At 53.1% G+C, this 21,393-nt stretch overlaps 1 protein-coding gene across 1 annotated transcript in view; it reads right to left on the bottom strand.

Moving 5' to 3' along the window:
* Klf13 (Kruppel like factor 13) overlaps positions 1-20,805 on the bottom strand; it is a 48,830-nt gene extending 28,025 nt beyond the window's left edge. Inside the window, exon 1 of the mRNA XM_040730928.1 lies at positions 19,732-20,805. Coding sequence (XP_040586862.1) covers positions 19,732-20,311 — 580 coding nt within the window. The 5' untranslated portion in view covers positions 20,312-20,805. The remainder of the gene's footprint in view (positions 1-19,731) is intronic.
* Positions 20,806-21,393: the final 588 nt, after the last annotated feature.

The raw sequence follows: 21,393 nt of genomic DNA, 5'->3' as shown, positions 1-21,393 counted from the left end.
AACTTCAGACAAGCATCCTCACAGAGAGCCCTCTTCCTCTACGGTCCACACTGAGATAGATGTAGTCACACAAGCCCACCTGCCTGGCAACGGACACAGAATATGAACCTACTATGTCTTGAGTGGGTACCTAGGGGCCCTGTGAATCAAGAGACTTGTTCTGTTACTCTCCTACTTTCTCTAGCCTCAAAGGCCTCAGGTATCTGTCCAGGATCCCTGGGTCACAGGTGCTTGATGTCCACACACTCTGTCCCTTTCCCAGACTTTTACGTTTATGTCAATAGCTTGAGAGCAAAGGCTGCACGTCTAGGACGGCTGACTGTCACAGCACCTGTCCCTAGGGCTTCCAAGGGTGGACGAGTGCATCACCCAACAGACAGCCACAGCTCCATGAAGCCTGTTGGCCCGATCCAGCAGCTTCAAGAATGCGATGAGTACTTGGGATTCATTCAGTGATACATGGGCATCACATTCTACCATCTAACTTTATGTACAAGTCCAGGGAAAAGCGCTTTTTAGGAATTCATACTTAAGTTCACACTGGCAGGGGAGGCACTGGTAGCTGAGACCCCTCTCCCCAAAAGACCATGTCTGTCCAGGAGAAGCAGGCTTCAAGCAGCCCTAAGGACCTGGGCCACAGGCACAATGGTACAGGCCTGGCCACACCACTTGTAGAGCCTCACAGGCCCTTCCTCCCATAGCTATCAGCATGCTTCCTCTCTAGTGCTGTGGGGTCCACAAGAGACACAGCCCACACATAAGTAGCAGACACTCTAGGACTATGAGGGGTGGGGTACTAAGGAGGCCAGAGCCTGGCTGAGGCCCAGGGTCAGCAGAGCACGAGACTCCATTTTCTCCGTGCCTCACTGCCCTACAGGACACAGGCTTCCACATGGGTGGAGGTGGTTGTGGGTCTACCTGGAGTTCCAGGAAAACCATCACTGACCAGGCATGCAATATATTACAAATCCAGTTTCAGCTTCCTCTTCCTAAATGGGTGGCGGTAGCATTTCCCAAGGGGTCTGGTATTCCCCAAGATGAAGTCACAGAGTGGTCTGTGGTCCTGTAGAGGCAGGGTGCAGAAGAAAGTCCCATGAAGAGGAGCAACAGACCTGCAGAAGACACAGGCTCTAACTCCACCCCCATCATCTACACTACCTAACTCTACAAACTGCACATGCTGTGTGGTCTCAACGTCTCCCTCCGAAATTCACGTTCGAATCTTCACATGGAATGGTGAGGCCTCTGACAGATGGTGAGGCCATGGTTGGGTTAGGGACCCCAGAGAGAAGAGTGTGCATCAGGAAACACTCAGACACTCAAAGCTGGCCTGACTTGGCCTTCCAGTGCCTAGAACTATGACAAATTCCTTCTGTGTTCAAGACTTCTGGCCCATGGATTATGGCAGCAGCCAAAAGTAATGAAGACATCAGTCCTCCAGAAATAGTACATGCTAAAACTAACTCTGACACAACTCAGGCTCCTGGATGTAAGGCACGGGGTGGAGGTGAGTGATGCAGGCTGTCGTGGGTTGAATAAGGATGGTCTCCACAGCTCACACATTTGTATGCTTAGTCATCAGGGAGCAGCACAACCTGCAAAGGACTAGGAGGTGTGGCCTTTTTGGAGGAAGTGCGTCACCCGGGGTGGGCTTTGAGGTTTCAGAAACCCAAGTCTCCCTGTTTATGGATGGGGGTGTAGAGCTCTCAGCCACTTCTCCGGGACTATGTCTAACTTGCATGAGGTCCTGCTCACCACCGCGAGATCATGAACTAACCTCTGAAACTGTAAGCAAGGCTTCAGTTGAATGCTTCCTTTTATAGGAGTTGCCTTGGCCATGGTGTCTCTTCACAGCAACAGAACAGCGACCAAAACACAGACTGAGACCCAGACTCCTAAAGCAACAGCTCTCTGTGGCCAGACCAGGCAGCTGGCACTCTGGCTGGCAGCCAAGGCTCCCTGGGCCACTTATCTCTAGGTCTTCAGCAAGAACAGAGCCAAGCAGCTCTCCTCTCTGGGGTGCATCTTCGGGTGCATCTTAGTTCCTTCTCTGAGCATTTCTGTTATCGGCAAAATGGTCTGTGGCAATGCATCACTTTCTGTTAAAAAAAAAATGTGTGTCCTCAGGTGTACCCACGTGTGTGCTCGCATGCAAGTTGGGGCTCCTGTCCAGAACACACAATTGGGCTGCCAGCACTGTCCTCTGAGTTCTGCTGTCAAGCGGTGTACAATCAGGTACAGGGGGTGACACAAGGCACCTGCTGCTCCCATGTGCTTCTGCAGTCAACTTTCTTTTGGACGTTATCCCTGCCGAGCTATTCTGGCAAGAGAGGTTAAGTGTCTGTTCCAGCTCCAGGCTTGACTTAAAGGAAGAAACAGGGATCGCCCTCTCCCTGAGTCTTCTTCCACCAGCAAGAAAACAGTGGGCTGAATCTTGTCCCAGCCTTCAGACAAGCAGCAGCCAAGGGTGAGGGAGACCCACAGAGTGGGGGCAAGAAGTGGGTATGCCCAGGTAGTTCCCAGGGTACACACAGAAGCCATTTTCTCACAAGGCCAGTTCTGCTGACAGAGCTCTCTGAGGACACCTGCTGATCCCTACAGAGAGTCCAAATCCCACATGACCTTCTGGTTTCTCAAGCCCTTACATCCTCCCACCTGCTGAGCTTGCTGTACACCAGGGAACAGGGACCAAGATCCCACCCAGGGCTGCCTAATGGCACAGCCTGTTCCCGCTGCAGGCTCCCCACACTCTGAACCGCAGGGTGCCCTTTTCCCTGGGGCCTACATGGCCCTACATGTCCCTCCCCAGACCCTTTCTGAGCTGCTGGCACACAGGGGTGGGATGAAAGTGGCCACCAGGATGCCTGGCTAGGATGTACTGGCTATACCACACAAACCCTGTATGTAGACTCTGAACAATGTCACGGTCAGGTAGCGTATTTATCTCTCCATCCTGAAGAAGGTAATATCCTTGAAAGGGAAAAGATACAGAAATGAACTGTGGCCCTGTGCCAGAGCAAGCTGGCACCAAGGGTGCCCTGAACCTAGCAGAGAGATCATGGGTGGGCAGCAGGAGGCTTTGAAAGGTGGGAACCGCTGAGATGGAGGGGAGGTCATGGAAGGGTGTGGCCTTGGGCTTCCCACTGCACAGGAAGCCAGGGTCTAGGCAGAATCCTAAGGGATGGGGAAGGAGCCAAGCAAAGAAAAGCAAGTCCAGGCCAGGCAAGCGTAAGGTGCCCACTGTAGAGGGTAACCTTCTGGACTCTGAGGAGACAAGAGTGGGCAGGAAAAGCCTGTTAATTTCAGGGTGCATTTCTCAAACCAGCATGGAGGTACAACCTGGTATCTATGCAGAACCACTCTGGGGTCTGGTTAACACTGAACACACAGGCCCACAGAAGCTGCTCTACTGAACCCTCCACTCTCCTTCTTTAGAGTAAGAACAGATCATACATAGCCAACCAACAGGTACTCACCATACCCACAGGGCACCTGGTGGTGCACCGGGGTGTGACTTGACTCCTCTCCTCTGGGTTATCTGGGTTATCGTTTGCCTTTGTGGACCACATGTGACACATGAAATATGATTTCATGTGACTGCGAGTGTATGGAGTGCTCATCCAAGGCACACAAAGCAGAAGGCTGCGAGGCAGTGTGGCTAGTCCTAGGGCAGAGTGAGCGCAGCAGGCACAGCTGCCCTGGATTACTGCCTCCCAACAGTATCGGCTCTGCGGCCCAAAGCTCAGGCCCACCAGATAAAGCCAGGGTAAGGAAAGGGTCACAGTGTGAAGCCAGGAGGCCCCAGAGCAGCTTCACACCCTCATTTTTCTCAACCATGTCCACACCACATACTCATGGAAGAACTTTCAGTCTCAGGATATGATCTGGTGACACACTTCCCTTGCCCCCCCACCACCCTGCTGCTTTGCCTCCAAACACACCAGAATCACTTGAGCCTATACCTGCCCCACCCACACTCTAACAGTCACGTCCCTCCAGGGGGAGGGAGGCCACTAAGAGGCTAGTCAAGAAGGCTGGGGCAGGACACGAGCTTCCCAGAAGTGCTCTCAGGCAGCCCAGTCCTCAAGGGATGGGGGAACCAGACAAGCCAAGGCCCTCATAACACTTGGGGAACAAGAAGAACCCCATGTCACCTACCCAGCGCTTCCCAGTCGCACCCCACAATGCACTCACAGTCAGGTTCAACATGTGCCACTATCAGAATTTCCCAACCCCTTTCTCTGCCCTTCATCCTCTACCCTCCCATCATCTTGCTCCCAAGCCCAGGGCTTCTCCCAGGCTGCAGGCCAAATCCAGAAGGAACAGAAGGAGTTGGCAAGCCTCATACCTCTATAGCTCACACCCAGTCTAGCCTGGCCCAAAGATCATACTGAACTTCCCAAAAGCATCATAGGTAGAACACCTAGGGATGCTGAGCAGCTCCAGACAGGGCCCCAGCCTCTACTTGTCACCACTCCACCTAGCTAGCTGCCTTCCCCCCATATCAGGGACAGACCATGAAGTTGAGTGGGCATGGAGGCAGGGAGGATGTGGGAGGAATTGGGGAGGGGAAAGATTATCAAAATATATAATAATAAATTAATTAACAAATAAATAATAAAAAACAGCTAGGCAGAGAGTTGAGCCTCAGCCCCTAAGTGAACAAGGCCTCCTGTCCTTGTTCACTTAGGCAATGCCACTGTTTGGGAGACTGAAGAACTAAGGCTCACAGGTACCAAGTGCTTATGAGGAGCTAGAAGGTGTTATTATTAGGTGTGTGTCTCAAGGCTGAAGGCAGATTCCCCATGCCAACGGCATCCTTGAAATGCAGGCCTTTTGTATACGAGTACCATTGACCAGGTACCAGTCACAGCAAGCAGCACATGGACCACCTCACATAGAGGTGACGGGGACCAGCCACACACAACCAACCCAACACACTGAGTATGCTGGATAAGAGACCACTCCCAAGCTGGGTACTGTTCAGAGTGCCAGCCTCAAGATGCAGAAGTTTCAGCATCTCCTAAGCCTATTAACGAGGTTGGGTTGGCTAACTCTATGTACCGGAGCCCAGAGTGCCTGCAAGCCACCCACTCAGGCCTCTCTAGGGACACTTTCTAGAGGCACCTCCATTAGGGAGTACAGGGTCATCCTGCTGTGCTATGTGGAATGAGCCTAACTCTTTTCCCAGCCTTTTCATGCTGTTGTAACTGTCTCCTACCAGAGAAACTTAGGTTGAGATTCTATAGACCAGGGTGCAGCCTCATGGGTAGACACCTGGTCCTTGCTGGGATGTATCAGTACCAAATGCCAGTGGTGTTCACAGAAGCCCCTACTGGTCTTCATGTCTGGAGGCATAGCCCACATAGCACATGGCCTAGGTCAACACAGTACATGGGTGGATGTAGGAGGTTTCCTGGAAGATGGAGTCCATCCTATATACCTCTGTCCCAACAGCCCCCACACTTTGCTTTCCTACCTACTCCATGGTCTTCGGGACAGCCAAATGTGGTCAACAAATGGCCTTGCTGTTGCTTCTCCCAGGGTGGTGCTGAGCAGACAGCTAAGGCAGCAGACCCTCCCTGTGCAGGGTACAGGATAGCACCTGAAGAGGCTCAGAGCTAAAGAGGGAAGAGACCGCCCCAAAGACCACAGGGACGGGACACAGAGACGCAAGGCAGCATCATTTGCTGTTCGAGCAAAGGGTCCTGGACAGCGTAGAGAAGGTCAAGGCCACCTTGCCACTTCATGTCCCAGGAAAAGCCCCCTTCCTCCACCCAGCAAACAGGCTCCACACAGTGGCACATTCTTAGGCGTCCTCTGGAGAGATCAGATGGAGGGAGAAAGGCAAGCCATGTTCTTATTTATAGTCATTCAACATTCACCTCAGACCACACAGGAAGCGTTTCATGCCAAACACACTAACACTAGGAGACAGGAACAAGGTAAGAAAGGGTGGTTCACAGCCCAAGAGCCAACCTCAAAAACACTTCCAGGCTTCCCTTTAGGAAACAATTTGCAGAGTTGCTGCCCCAAAAGAAATCTCTCTCTCTCTCTCTCTCTCTCTCTCTCTCTCTCTCTCTCTCTCTCTCTCTCTCTCTCTCGTCTCTCTCTCTCTCTCTCTCTGTCTCTCTCTCTCTCTCTCTCTCTCTCTCTCACACACACACACACACACACACACACACACACACACACACACACCCCAGGGTGGGGGTGTGCCTAAAGCTCCCCCAAGCAATCACTCCAGGGAAACAAGAGTGCCTGCTGGGAGGCACAGCAGCCCAGGAGGCCACAGGTACAGCTCCCTATGCAGCTCTCGTGTCCACACACAGAGGCAAGCCTGTTTGAGGGTTCTGCACAAATACTGGCTTATGTTTCTACAAACGGAATTTCTGGGCTCTCCAGACTATGACGGACTCTCAGGTACAAAACCTGCCATGGCACCTGGAGGGTACTAGTCTTCCTGAAGAACAGGCTAATACCCTTGTCCAAAACTCTGGAAAGTCTAGCCCACAGTACACCTGACTTGGAACTGTTTCTCTTTGGGTGGAGTCACTTAGCAAGGCTGGCATTGCTGCCTACTGCTGTGAAACTGTCCAAAACTACAGAGATGGGGGAGGCATCCTGGCCCTCAACCCACCTTGCCTTACCCAAGCCTTTCACCTTGAGGTTTTAGCTCGTCTGCTTCTGATAAATTCAGTCTAATTAAATACAATCTGCTGGTACCTGAAAGGTCTCGTTTACCTAGTAACAAACAAGACTCCCCTGAGAGGGGCTGCCACTCTCTCATCTGAACACAGCTCAGCACCCAGCAAGGAGGTCTCCACAGCAATACAATGGCGCTCATGGAAGCTTGCAGTTCTCACTGCTGTAGTTATGTCCTTCAGAGTAGGCCATGAGTATCCAGGGACACGGCAAGAAAGAAAAACATCTGTCTAGGTACCCAAGATCAAAACTACAGAATATGGGGCTGGCTCAGTGGTTAAGAGCACTTGCTATTCTTGCCGGACATTGGTGGCTCAAGCCTTTAATCCCAGCACTTGGGAGGCAGAGGCAGGCAGATCTCTGTGAGTTCGAGACCAGCCTGGTCTACAAGAACTAGTTCCAGGACAGCCTCCAAAGCCACAAAGAAACCCTTTCTCCAGAAAAAAAAAAAAAAAAAGCACTTGCTATTCTTACAGATGGCCCAGATTCAGTTCCCAACACTCATTCAGTGTCTCACAACTGTCTGTGACTCCATTTCTAGGGGATCTGAAGCCCTCTTTTGGCCTTTGCAGGTACTGCATTCATGGGATGAGCTTAGAGGAAAAAGCATTAAAAAATGGAAATTCTGTGTTTTCAGGACACAGACACGGATGGACACACACGGACACACACGGACACACACACACACACACACACACACACACACACACACACACACACACACACACACACACACCCGGGCACAAACCCCTCTTGGATGCCTGGGCCATTTTCTCTGCTGTTCTTCAGAGGTCAACATGACCAGACAGATGGGGATTAAGGATGGAAACTCAGGGTGGTGTTCAGCCACTCACACCTCAAGGCCAAGCCTCCTTATTAATAAGGCACATTATCTTTGTTTACATAGCAGAGCATAGCTAAACGCATTCCTCAAAGCAAAGAGGCACAACAAAGCAAAGGGCAACTGTTACCAAGCCTGATGGCCTGAGTCTGATTCTGGAACCCACGTGGCGAAGAGAGAGTAGTGACCCCCCCCCCCAGGCTCTGACCTTCAGGTGTGTGCTGTGGAATGTGCATGCACACACTACGACACAGTATGTAAATGCAAAGGCAGTTTTTAAACGACGAAACACTGAGAGGCTTTTAAAAGAGGGTGCTAAAACACACCATCTAGGAAGCCAGACCTCACATAGCTGGACAAGGATGGAGACAGCAAAACCACTGGGCCTTACACATGAGCACATGGGGGTCTCACTTAGGGGTCTCATAACACCCCTCCTTGACACAATGCTAGTAACTCTGGGTGTTTTTCTAACAGTGTGAAGTAAAAAATGTAAGAACAAAGAACAAGTCTGTAAACATGCTTGAAAAGAGTCATAATTGGTTGGAGGGCCATGTCTGACTTACAAAGAGTTGAGGGGAAGGCATTCACAATGGAAGGGACACCTACCCAGGGACTGGGCCGGGTGCCTTATTGAGAGCCAGCTGCTGTTCCTTAGTGAAGCAGGCAGACCTGGGCCATTTGGATTGTGGAGACAGGGCACTGATTGTGAGATCGGCAGTGAATCTGGACAGTCCTTTGGTGCTGCTGGGTTGGGGGCTCCGCCGCACATGGCAACTCCAAGAGACTGCCGAGGCGCTTTCCCGGCGGGTCCGCACTTAGGGTGGGCCCTGAGGACAAGGGATAAAGGGGTCATAAAATAGCCCAGCCTCCTTGGGACAGGTTCCCCGAGGCCTGGCCTGACCATGATGACGGAAGCCTCACTGGATAAACCATCCATCAGGTGACCTAGACCAGCCATTACTAATCAGAAAAAGAAAGGATCCACTTTCCAACATACCCAGTCGGCTCCTTGTTGGGGCAGGGAACTCTATATAAGGGGACCAACAGTTAAGGTAGAACAGAGACCCTGGCAAAACTGGAGTTCTGGGAATCCCACAGGGGCATTCCCACCAACAGCCAGGCATGTGGGCAGGAGAGCCTGGCCAGGTGCAGCTGGCCCAGGCTGCCTCCAGAGCAGTTAAGAGTTTAACAGTGAACATAATCCTTACTGGCATGGCTGAGGTATAAAACCAGTTCACACCCTAGTCTCCTTCTCTGGGAGGACTGGCCCTGGGCAGGAAGGTAGGTGGCCCCTGGGCTCTGGAAGCTCCACTTATGGGCATCTGAACACTCCAGGAGACGACGAGAAGCAGCTCCCCAAATTTTTCCATGGAACTTAATCAGCCTCAAAGCCAATAAATCCTGGTGTGGTGTTTACGTAAGTGCTCCCAGCCTCTGGCTCTCAGCCAGTACTCCCAAGCCTACGCTGTGCCAGCTGTCGGCAGTGGGGTGCCCTCTGTGCTGCCCCCACCTACCTCACCAACCTAAAAGAAAAAGTCAATGAATCACAGAAATGTTCCTCCTATAAAAAGAATATAAATGTTTATTAAGAAATTACAGGAACCAGGTCAGGCATTTTGCAATCTTAGTCATACTAGCTAATTAAAAAAAAATTCAAAATAGAAACCCATCTTAGAAACTTGAGACAATGAAAGCTGCTCTAGCCAGGAGCACTTGGAGCCCAGACTCAGCTTGGTTGCCAAGGCAACTCAGTATTTACCTCCAGTTCTGTTGTGTAGGAGGACCCTAACTGGGACCAGGAATGCCAAGCAAGTCACCTCCTCCCTAACACCACACAGGATAGGTGCCAGGGTGTCCCCAGAGGGCGGAAGGAGGAAGCCACACTTCCCCCATGGATATGAAGATCTCCTCAGCAGAGCCAACTTATAGCACAAAGGAGAGGCGCCTACATTCATTCTCCTTCCCTTGTGCCCTGTGACCCTGTTCCTCAGGGACTGGAAACCACTGACGGCAGGTTAGAACCAGCTCGGGTCCAAAGTACAAGGAAGCAAATTAAGGGTGGATGTGCCCAGACTGCACCCTCAGCTGGACAGCCCATGCCCACGCTCAGATCCCATCCAGGCCCCTAGTCTGTGAGGAAGCCCAGAGGAATGGAGAGCAAATTCCCTCCTGTTCCACTACAGGCCCCTCTCCATACATGGAGGCCAGCCTATCTGCACAGTCACCACCAGGCACACGACTCCCACCTGCCCTGCTTTTGCAGGGCATCAGGCCAGGGCTGATCAGGCTTGCTGAAGGGTTTGTGGGGCCACAACAACGAACATTCCTGCTACAGCCTGCACAACCGCCAGACATCTTATGGCTGGTTGGCTTTCATCCAAGGGAGCAATTGTCCTGTGTGCTGGCCGAAGGCCTCACACATGTGCACATGTACACGCAAAGGCGCATATGCACACATGTACATACGGGCACACATCCGTACACACCTACATAAACTCTTCCAAGTTGAGCTCTACTGGTAACTAGACAAATGAGTTCAAAACATTGGATCGTAACTCAGGCCAAAGCCAACGTGGGAGTGAAGACCTGTAATTTTAGCTCCTGAGAGGCTGAGGCTGGAGAACTCTAAGTTCAAGCCTAGGCAACTTAATATGCCTAGCATATACAAAACCTGGGGTACAATTTCCAGAGTGGAAGATTGGGGCAAGGAAAGTAAAAGTTGATGTTTTTCAAAAGCTGAACTGTGAACTTAAAGAGTAATACAATTATCCACAGCAAAACGCCTATCCTGGGACAGGCCACATCAGAACCTGGTCTACAGGCCTCAGGAAAACCAGCTCTCTGATTGCTAACATGGCAGAACTAGGCCAGGCCAGGTTCTCTTTGAGAGAGCCTCCCTCCCCCGCACAAAGCCTGCCAGGCATAGCCTTGACATACGGGCAATCTGCAAAGCCCGCGACTCACACAGAAGACTCAGCATGTCTCAAGCCAAGTAGCAAAGGGAACACTCTGGCAAAGATGAGGGCCCAAAGTCCCTGGGCGTCCCCGTGCTGCCACGGGCACTTCTGCCCACTGCAACCCCACTTGGGCGGCAGTCGAAAGCAGAGGCCCAGAGAAAACTTCCTGAGAATGACACCTCTATGATTTGAGGGACCCAAAGGCCACCTACCTCTTGCAAATGGGAGAGGACCATGGGAGAAACATGTAGGTACCATCACCAGTAAGCAAGCCAAGGCTGGGGGGTTGGGGGCTGAGTCCAAGGAGAGGAATGCAGACTTGGAGAGGCACTGACCAAGACAATGGAGAGCCTGCTAAGGGCCAGACTGCAGGCCACATTACAGATCTTTTGAGTGACCAGCCACTGCGTAATTAACTCACACTCACCATTCTCGTTCAAATAACATGTGATGGAAAGAAGCCCAAGGTTCCCCCGGTAATCACCTTCAGGTCCTAGGCCTAACCTTTGCCACAACTCCAGGCCAAGCTTCTGAGCATACACCTCTGGGCCTTGCAGACAGCACCCAGGAGTTTGGTCTATGAGAACAAGTCTCCTCTGTCCCCTTCCTCCAGGCACTTCTTTGCACAACCCTGTTGCCTACTTCCCAAGCCAAGCTCTTTGTTCTTTCCCTTCTCCATCCCTCGTGTGTGAGCATGTGCAGGTGTGTGCGCGTGTGGGGTGCAAGCAGACACGGCACCTGTGGTGACCCACTGCTGACTTTGATCTTCCCACTTGTATCAGAGCTCACTGATTTAGCTAGGCTGGCCAGCAGATGAGGATGGGGGGCATCTTCTAGAATCCACTCCCCATCCAAGGCCGAAAGTGCTAGGGATACAGGACCGTGGTGCCTCCACAGCTTTTCACACGGGTTCTGTGGATCTGACCTCAGGATCTTTTGCTTATGTGGAAGGCGCTTTATCAAGCGAGCCATTTTCCCAGTCCTATTCTCTTTAGAGTTAAGAACACATAGGGTTCAGAGAAGGAATTTACAGTAGCAGGACATTCCTGCTTTTATTTAGCAGCACATATTCAAGTGTGGCTCCCCTAAAACTACAGGTACATCTGGGGAACCTCCCAGGAGACCTATTCCTTGCAAAGGCCGGACCCTCCTTCAGCAGGGAACCCAGTTCCCAGGAAGAAAGGCTCATCTGTCCTGGGATCCCACATATGGGACCCCAGAGTTTCATAAACCTGCAGTCTGCTGCTGTGTTCAAGGTCTCTCCTCACTGTAGGGAGACAGGCAAGTCAGGGAAGGACCACATTCTGACAAAGTTTAACTGCTGCCTCTCCAAAGAGCAAAAAGGAGGCCCTGGCTCAGGCCCCACTTGATGTCGGTGCTAGCAACTTGGCTGGGGGCAAGGTGAGCCTGTGTTCAGTCTGACCGTTTCCAACTTCCATCCACAGGAGACCAACCAGTGCACCAAGGCTTACCTTAAAAGTCCTCTCAAAACAGGAGCCCAATGAAGGCACTGGCCACTGACTCTTTGGCAAGTGGCTTTTATACTTGGGGATCAAACAAAGCCTCCTCACTCAAGCCATGCATATATTCTATACTGAGCCACACCCCCAAGCCCTGATGAACATCTAATTTGTGCCCCCATGTCTTGCAAAGCTCTTCTATGATGCACCCTGGGTCTGGCTCCAAGGAGATAAGCCTTCCCTGTCCCCCACACCCCTGTGGCAGCAGTACAAGGACATTTAATCTAGGGCTTCAAGCTTCAGGGCTTTTCTAAACAGGTCACCTTGGGACAGACTGGCCAATGGCCACGGAGCGTGGCCAAGTTCCTGGTTAGCAAGTGTTTTTGTGTGATGAAGTTCAAAAAATGAGAATAAACAGATGCCCACCCCCACCCTCAAGGGAAAAAATTCTTTGGAAGTATGCTCTTGGTTTGGTTTGTTTAAAACAATGCTGGGAAGGAGGGGCTTGTCAAAGATGCATTTCTGGCCCATGGTACCATGCCGTGTTCCACCAAAAGTGCATTTGCGTGCGTGTGTGCCCATGCGCACACACACACACACACACACACACACACACAGGGGCAAGCCTGGGCCAGATAGCAAGACACTATCTCAAATTTAAAAAAGGGGAGGAGGATTGGGAACTGATTGGGCAGACAGACACTTCTTTACCACAGCCCTACTTCAAGTGAGGGAACCCTGTACCTCCCTCAGAAGCAAGACTCATAAAAAGCTCATCTACAGCTTGGGGGTGTGGACCCTAAATCATAATGCAGAAGTAGAAAGCAGTGTCCATATAGCCACCATACTCCAGCTCAGACACAATGTGGACACTACATTCATGTGTCTTAGGAGATTTCTATTGCTGTAGTAAAAGACAAAACCAAGGCAACTTTTAAAAGAATGAATATAGCCTAAGCTTACAGTTCCAGAGGACTAGGTTCCAAAAGGGTGAGGACAGAAGGTGGCAGACATGGTCCCTGAGGCAGCAGGTTGAGAGTGGAGGGCTCACACCTCAAACCTCAAGAAGGAAGCCAAGAGAGCAAACTCAAAATGGTGCCTGTCTTTAAACTCTCAAGGCCTGCCCCCAGTGACATTCTTCCCTAGCAAGGCCACACCTCCTAAGCCTCCCCTAATACTAGGGACCAAGCAGTCAAATGCCAGAGAATATGTGAGACATTTATAATTCAAACCTTCACAGAGTGTGTACATGCATGCATGTGTACATGCATGTATACTTACATGTGCACACACAAACATTTGAGGGATAAAGGCAGAGCTTTTGCTTGAGAGACCATTATTCCAGCTTCCAACAAGTACCTATACCCAATCCATTCCTGTCACAGAAGAGTCAACAGTAGGGGTTCGGATCCCCGTTATACTGGCCTATGACAATGGCTAGAGTACACTCCGTGCCTAGGAACTGGGTGGCAGCTGCTTTACTGCCCCAATCCTGCTAACAGGGCACAGCTGCTTCTGAACTGCCCAGGTAGAGAGATATTTATTTCCACTTTGATGGGAAGCTGATTTCCTGAGGTGGGGGAACCATTTAGGTGCTGGTGATAGCAACCACCCAGACACAAGAGCAAGCCAAGTGAGGGTGCAGGAAGTCTGGCTAACTACCCTTTGAGCTGGCTATAAATGTACCCAGAAGCACTTTCATCACCAGTAATGTTCTGCTGTATTTGTTTGGAAAGGGCAGTGCCTAAAGTCCCCTCAGGATACCCTTTGGCTTCATTTTTATTTATTTATTTGGTTCTTTTGGCTTTTTTTTTTTTTTTTTTTGAGACAGGGTTTCTCTGTGTAGTCCTGGACATCTTGGAACTCGCTCTGTAGACCAGCCTGGCCTCGAACTCAGAAATCCAGTGCCTCTGCCTCCTGAGAACTGGGATTAAAGGCCACCACTGCCTGACTACCCTTTGATTTTAAAAGCCATCAAAAGCAGCAACCCCCAACTACCACCACTTATCCAGTCAAGGACCTTAGAATATTAGATAAAGAAATCAACCAAGGGTATACAAGCATACAGCAGGTAGCCAGTCTCAGGGTATCAGTCCACAAGCTGATCAGTATTAAAAGACCACGTCCCTGTACACTGGGGTTCCAACAAGCTGCATCTTAATCATGGGACCCAGCCAGGGACTAGTTGACACACTTTTCCCTGCCAGTTTTGGTGGAAGAGATGCCCAACATCACTAGTCACATGTTGATCAAACTTTTTTTTTTGGGGGGGACTCTGTGTCCTGGAACTCACTCTGTAGTCCAGGCTGGCCTCGAACTCACAGAGATCTATCTAACTGCTTCCCAAGTGCTGGGATTAAAGGCATACACCACAACCGCCAGGCTTGGCCAAACTTTTTAAAACTACGGGATGGTTCTCCAGGACAAATGGGCTCCATTCTTAAATGTCAGTGTCTCCGTTAGAGAGATGGCTCAGTGGTTAAGAGTACTTGTTGCTCTTGTAGAAGACCTGGGTTCAGTTCCCAGAACATACATGATGGTTCACAACCTGTAACTCCAGGTCCAGAGGATATCTGATGCTCTCTTCTGACCTCCTTGGGCACCAGGACCGCACATGGTACAAAACACACATGCATGCAAAATGTCCATATCCAAAATAAATAAATCTTTAAAAAATCTCTTAAATGTCAAGTTTCTCAAATAGCCAGAAGACATGCTGTTCTAGACTTAAGGCAGCCAGGACAAAGTGTGTTGCCTAGATAGTTCTGTGTGGAAATTTTGAGAACCCTTACAGAAACAGAATACAGACAATACACTCAACAGTTAAAGACCCTGCCTGGGAAAGACAGAGAGGGAGTAAGGGAACAGAGCATGGCACAGTATAAACTGCTCAGGCTGGGGAGACCACACAGCACTTGAGCAGTCATACAAATGAGGGCAGGGGTGCCACCACAGCTCTGCAATAACAGGGTGCTTTGCTTACCTGTGTCACTCAGAATGCTAGTCCTAGAATGGCAAAGAGGCACACGGTTGGTATGTCCAAGCTCAGAAGCGTACAACCCAGTGAGAACCCTCGATGCACCCTCACCTGCAGTGTGGGCATGCTTTAACCCATCTGAACCCTAGTTTCCTCATTTGGAATGAGTTCTTTTACTAGTTCTACATATGGCTGTACACTCCTGAAATCCTAGCCAAACCCAGGTTGATCAAAAGCTGGACATCACCCTTGGCTACATGAGAAGACCCTGCCTTGAGAGAGCTCAGTGATGGGATACTTGCCTAGCATGCCTAGGTTTGATTTCCAAAAACAAACAAGCAAATGCAGTTATCATAGGGTCCTTCTGAAGAAGTACAAAGATCCCTAACATCTAGCATGAAGTTTGCAAGTGTTAGAGATGTGTCTGAGGACTGACCATGTCATGCTAGATACATGGTTCTCAACCTGTGGGTCATGATATTTACATTACAACTTATAACAGTAGCAAAACTACAGCTATGAAGTAGCAATGGAAATAATTTTAAGGCAGCCGGGCATTGGTGGCGCACACCTTTAATCCCAGCACTTGGGAGGCAGAGGCAGGCAGATCTCTGTGAGTTCAAGACTAGCCTGGTCTACAAGAGCAGTCTCCTAAGCCATAGAGAAACCCTGTCTTGAAAAACCAAAAAAAAAAAAAAAAAAAAAAAAAGGCAATTTTATGGTTTTAAGGTTGAGAACCACTAGTTCTAGATGTTTTCAAGAACCATTTAAACTGCCTTTTTAAAGTACAAACTTTAACACACTGTTATCTGAGCATCTCTGTGAGAACGGTGGTTTGTACAGGGTCTCTAACATAGGCCCCAGGACTGCTGGGAGCAGGGATGATGTGCCCCTTCAGACAGCACCACAGACACAACAGCACTGTGCTCCCCTGGTTCCTTCAGGTGTGTACTTAAATGCACACACATCCACAAGTGTGTATGTGAGTGGCTTCCTGCTTGTTTTCTCCCACACCTTTGGGACATAATTCACCTTGTCCCTTTGCTCTGTTACATCTAAGGAGCAAGTAACCACAGGATATAGGTAGCAGGAGCCAACAGGACCTGAGGGTAGAAAGACTGTCACAAGTTCATTCTGATGACTGCACAGCAAAGCCCCTCTCTGGAGGACTGCTAGGACTTTGTACCCCAGACCCAAGGCCTCTTCTGGAGTGACTTACTCTTGCCTGTCAGTACACCCTGTCAGGGAAGCCACCTCCGTGCAAGGAGGCACACTTAGCTGCCACAGGGACTACACACTGAGTGAGCACTTCCAAGAGCCCAGGAAAAGTCAGAGCTAAGGAAGCCAGGAGAGCAGGCACAGAGCACGTGCCAGTGAGCCTGCTCTGAAGCGTCCAGTGTGGGTCTGGACTCTAAAGCTCTACCTGAGAAAAGAAGACCTAGAAATAAAGACTGTTTTGAGAGACGGTGGTGATACAGCAAGTCTCTCCTGCCCAGGGGAGACCAAGAAGTGCAGCTGGTTCCTTGTCTTTCAGGCCAGCAGGCCCCACATGTGCTATTATCAGTTTGTAGTCACTCTGAGTAATGTCACCAGGTCTCTACATAATCACCTGCTTCTCGGCATCAAAACTGTCACCTACCAGCTAGAGACAGCCGAACTAAATCTTGTGCTTTCAATAGGTGACAGGAGGTCACATAAGTCATGACCTGGCCATGTAACTGGCCATACCGAGCTTACCTTCCTCCGGTGCCCTAGGGGCTGCTAAATAGCCCAGCCCAGGGAGAATACAGAGATATTTTGGTTCTAGATGCTACAAAGATGAAATAATTTTGAAAAAAATCCTTTATGGGAACAAAGAGGTAGTAAGAATCTATTCATGGTATCTCTGAAGACTGAGGGACCCAGCATTCCAGTACAGTCCTGCCAGCCTTGCAGGACTCTCCAATGCAGGAGAGCTTACTGCTTGATGGAGTAGGCCTTCTGGAGGTCCTCTATTACCACCTCAAATACCCCAGCCTCCAAAACCACCTGCTCCTGGCCTTGCTACTCCTCCAAAGTAAGGTTGGCAAATTTCCCAAGTATGGACCCAGAGGTTCCAATTAAATAAACAAACTCCTTTAATCCCAGCAGTACTCGGGAGGAGGGGCAGGTGGATCTCTGTGAGTTCGAGGCCAGCCTGGTCTACAAGAGCTAGTTCCAGGACAGCCTCCAAAGCCACAGAGAAACCCTGTCTCGAAAAACCAAAAGAAAAAAGTAAAATAAAATAAAAATAAAGAAACTCCTTCGATTGTGGCATTTCTTTGTTTTGTGCATTTGCTTTAACACCAACCAGAGGACTCCTAGGGAGGGGTCATTACCTTGTAGTTATGCAGGAGAACAGCTCTCTCTGCAAACAGTTGTTCAGGCGTCCATATTAGAGGAAAGTCCAGGCTAGAGAACCTTGCCCTTCCCAAAGTCACTGAATACCTCCCCCCAAGCTTCCCAGGTGGTCATGGCACAAGTTACCAAACCACAGGGAGGCCTGCGAACAGCTACACATCACACAGCTGCCGACTACCTGTCGGCTAAGGTGGTTATAATAACCATTCCTGCCAAAAACTAATATTCTCCAGGAGGGTACTGGGGAGGAATAGATGTGGCATGGCCTCCGTCACTGCACGCTGTGACCCACAAACCAAACCACAAGCACCCCAAAGCCAGAGTCTACTCGGAAGCCCCCGGGACCACCTTGCTTGATTCTCCCTTCTGTGGCCAACACACCCAGGTCCCTCACGAACGTGAGTTATTTTTAAGCGCAGCAAGGCATGGCAATGGCTTCCCAGGGCTTCCCGAATCAGAGGCTGAGACTCCACCCAGAGGCAGGCATTGGAGATGTGCAATTCTCGTCATGAGACTCACCTGGGTACCATACAAATACGCAGGCTAGACTTCTACAGACTTCCAAACCCCCACTCTCAAGAGAGCCTGGAACCCTACAGCCACCCGAAGGTGGCGCCTCCATTTATCTCAACACACAAGGAGGGCGGCCCCGGTTGCCTACCCTTGATCGTATAGCACACTCTGGGCACAGCCTCTTCTACCTGCTCTGAGTTTCCTGACGCTCCGGAGAGAATGGCTCCCTCCCCACTACGGAAGATGCGGTCCTCAGCGCCCCCAAACGTTTTCTAAACGCCAACGGAGAGTGAAAGGAGGAACGAGGCAACCAGGAAAACATCTTGGACCCAACCCGCCCACGACGGTCAGCCCCTCCCTTCAGACAAGCCCTCGGCTACCCTGTACCGCAAGTGGGAAGCCACGATGAAATATTCTGCCCCAAGATTTCTCAATCCTTTAGCCGGCCTCCTAACACCCCCAAACCCCACCCAACTCTCTTGGTCCATCAGGTTCTGAACCCAGCTCTGCTCCTCCCCCATGGCCACACCCACCCCAGAGGCCGCTTTTCCTAGCAGAACTGGGAGCCCTACACAAACCCCACCCACCTCCTGGGCTCACACACCATGAATTTTGACTATGAATGCCTGGAAACGGCCCGGTCTTCACTCAACCCCATCACCTGACACGCGGTTTGGGCAGCCACAGCAAAGGGCTGGGACCCCCACGGGAAAAGTTCGCCAGAGAACCCATAGCCTATAAGTTGGCTGCCCCATTACAAAGGTAACGGCAGAAAGGCCTTGAGCTCTAATCTCCCAGACTTCGGTGTCTTCCGGTGCTTTTTGGTCAGCCACTTAACTGTTTTAGCAACTACCAACAACAACAAAAAAAAGTACAGCCCCTGGTAACAAAGCAACCTGTTTTTGCAGTGAACTTGCCTCAAAGCTGTAAAAGGAGTTAAGTGTCACAGAAGAGTTTCCGTGAGCTCAAAGGAAATACAACTAAATGTTTGCACCGCTGTGTTAACACCAAAAACAAGGGGGAGGGCTTCCATACACGAATCAACTACCAAGTATCTGGTCCGGAGCGCGGCGAAGCGGTGCCCGGAAACCACAAAAGCGAATGACCCTACGCCACCCCAGGTGGCAGACTCAGACCGGCCGCCCTGGTACAGGTGCCACCTGCCCGCACCCAGGCCAGGAGCAGGTGAAAGTTGGGCCAGAAAGGGCAGTGAACAGAGCACTAGAGAAAGCGCAGCCCCCTGCGGCCGGGCGCGCCCCCGCCGGCCGGATGGGCTGGGGCTCCCACAAAGAGCCGCGGGTGGGGAGTGAGGACTGGGACCGCCCCCCGCGCCGGCCAGCGCCGCCGCTGGGTCGGGTTGCGACAAATTAAACCTTAGAGCGCTGGAAAAATTACAGGAAGAAGAGAGCGAAGAATGTGCCGAGTGGCTGAAGGGATCCCTGTCCCCGGGTGAACTTCGCCCGCCCGGGCCGGCCCCTCCCTAGCCACAGCGCGCCGGGAGCCCTGGGGAGGGGATGGCGAGGCTCCGGCCTCCGCAGCACCCACGCCCCGATTGGGGCGCGCCGGCTGTCCCCCAGCCACCTCGAGCGCACCTGCCCGCGCCTCCCGCAACCCGGATGACGACATCCACCCCGCGGCCCCGCCCCAAGAACCCGGGAGGGGGCGTGCCCGATGGGGGCGCGGTCGCCGAGAGGGCGCCGGCTCCAAGCGCCCGGGCCGGCCAGCGTCACGCGAGGCCAGAGCGCCAGGGCAGGGGCGCGGCCGCGATCGCACTCAGCTCCCGGCTCCCCGCCCCCGGCCCCTCCAGCGCTGGGCCGAGAGCTCCGGGGGCGTGGCCGTCCCCGAGCAGTCAGTCCCTAGTCCGCTTGGTCGCGGCGTTCGGGCCGCCCCACTGACCTGTGTGAGTTCTCAGGTGCGCCTTGAGGTGCGAAGATTTCCCGTAAACTTTCTCGCAGCCCGCATAGTGGCACTTGTGCTTCCTCTGCGGGGACTCAAGGTCCGCGCGACTCCGGCCCCGCCGACCCCTTTGTCTGAGGCCAGGCTCGCCGCTCTCCGCGGGGCCCGGCTCCGGCTCCAGTGCCGCCTCGGGCTCGCTCCACGCGGGGCTGGGGGGCGCGGCCGGCGCGCCTGCTCGTCCCGGGGAGGCGGGCTCTAGGGCGGGCGGCGGCGCAGGGGGCGCGGGCGGCAGGCGGCAGGGGGTCCTCGCCTTGCGCGCAGCGGCCCCTTCTCTGCGTTCCGCGGGGGCGGGCGCCGGCGCCTGCTGGTTGAGGTCCGCTAGGATCCGCGCCACCACGAAAAGCGAGGCGCTGTCCTTGCCGTCGCGGCGCTCGTCGACGCGGGGCAGTGTGGGGGCGGCGGCGGCCGCGCCCTCGGGCCGGGACTCAGGCCCTTCCCGCGGCTCGTGCACGACTGCGCGACTGGACATAGACACGAGGCACTCAGCGGCAAAGTGATCCACATAGGCGGCGGCTGCCATGCTGCGGGCTCGGGCGCGCGGTGCTCTCGCAGGAGTCGTCAGCGGCGCATCCGCACCCACGGCCTCCGGAGAGCGGCGGGGGGCGGGGGCGCGGCGCGCCCTCTTCTCCGGCTGGGCTGGGCTAGGCTGGGCGCGCAGCCGCTTCTGCCGTCACCCGCGCGGCTCCGCGTCCGCCTGGCCGGGTACTGGAGGGTGAGCGCATGGGGGGCTCCAACGAGGAAGGTCCGCGTGCGGCGTCAGGGCCGGCTTCTTACGGATGTCGAGCGGCGATGTTAGGCACGACCCCGGCAAGTTGCGGTCGCAGTTCCACCGTGCATTGTGGCAGGCGGGACAGCCTCCGAGCGCGCCGCGGCTCGGTGTGGGCGGACCGGCCCCGGGGGTGGGCGGGGCCGGGGCCACATCTGGACCCGACGTCAGCCCCCAGCCACATCCTGGCGGCGCAGGTTACAGGCGGCAGCGGCCGCAGGGAGCTGCGCGCTTGAAGGGGGCGGGGAGCCTGGAGCGCGCACCAGAGGGACCGTGCGGTCGCGCGCCCGCGCCTTGGGAGGGCGTGGCCAGTGGCATACGCGAACACCATTGGCTCTTGAGTACACTAGCCCGCCAATCCGGGCCTTCAGAAGGCCCTACTGGCCGCGGGACCTGCGCGCGCCAGTGGGCGTGCCCCTGGATCTGCAGAAGGAGGGGCGGAAATCGGAGCCCAGCGCGGGGCACGGTGACGCATGACGTTCGAGGGTGGCGGGCCGCGGGGTAGCGGTGTAGGGCCGAGGCGCGTGCCTCCCGCCGCGGGAACCCCGCCGGGCCTTTCCATGCCAGAGCTTTTATGCACAGGCAGCCGTGGGTGGCGCGAGGATGGCAACGCTGAGGAGGGCACCCTGTGGTCGCTCCCTCCGCTGGGAGCGCGGGCGAGGTGGCGTATCCGTCTCGGCGGGTCCTAAGCGGCCGGCCTCTCCTATGGGCGGGACACTGCCGTTCCTCACCCCACCGCAGCGGAGTTTTCGGGTGGCCGGTCTTGTATGGCAGCCTCCAGCCACCTCCACACTCTGCCCCCATTGAGCTCCAGTTCTCGGGGCAACCCTGGCGAG

This window comes from Mesocricetus auratus, unplaced genomic scaffold (genome assembly GCF_017639785.1).
Source record: "Mesocricetus auratus isolate SY011 unplaced genomic scaffold, BCM_Maur_2.0 Super-Scaffold_4256, whole genome shotgun sequence".
Taxonomy (NCBI): domain Eukaryota; kingdom Metazoa; phylum Chordata; class Mammalia; order Rodentia; family Cricetidae; genus Mesocricetus; species Mesocricetus auratus.
Note: the sequence above shows the minus strand (reverse complement) of the source record. Positions and strands in the feature narration are given on the sequence as shown.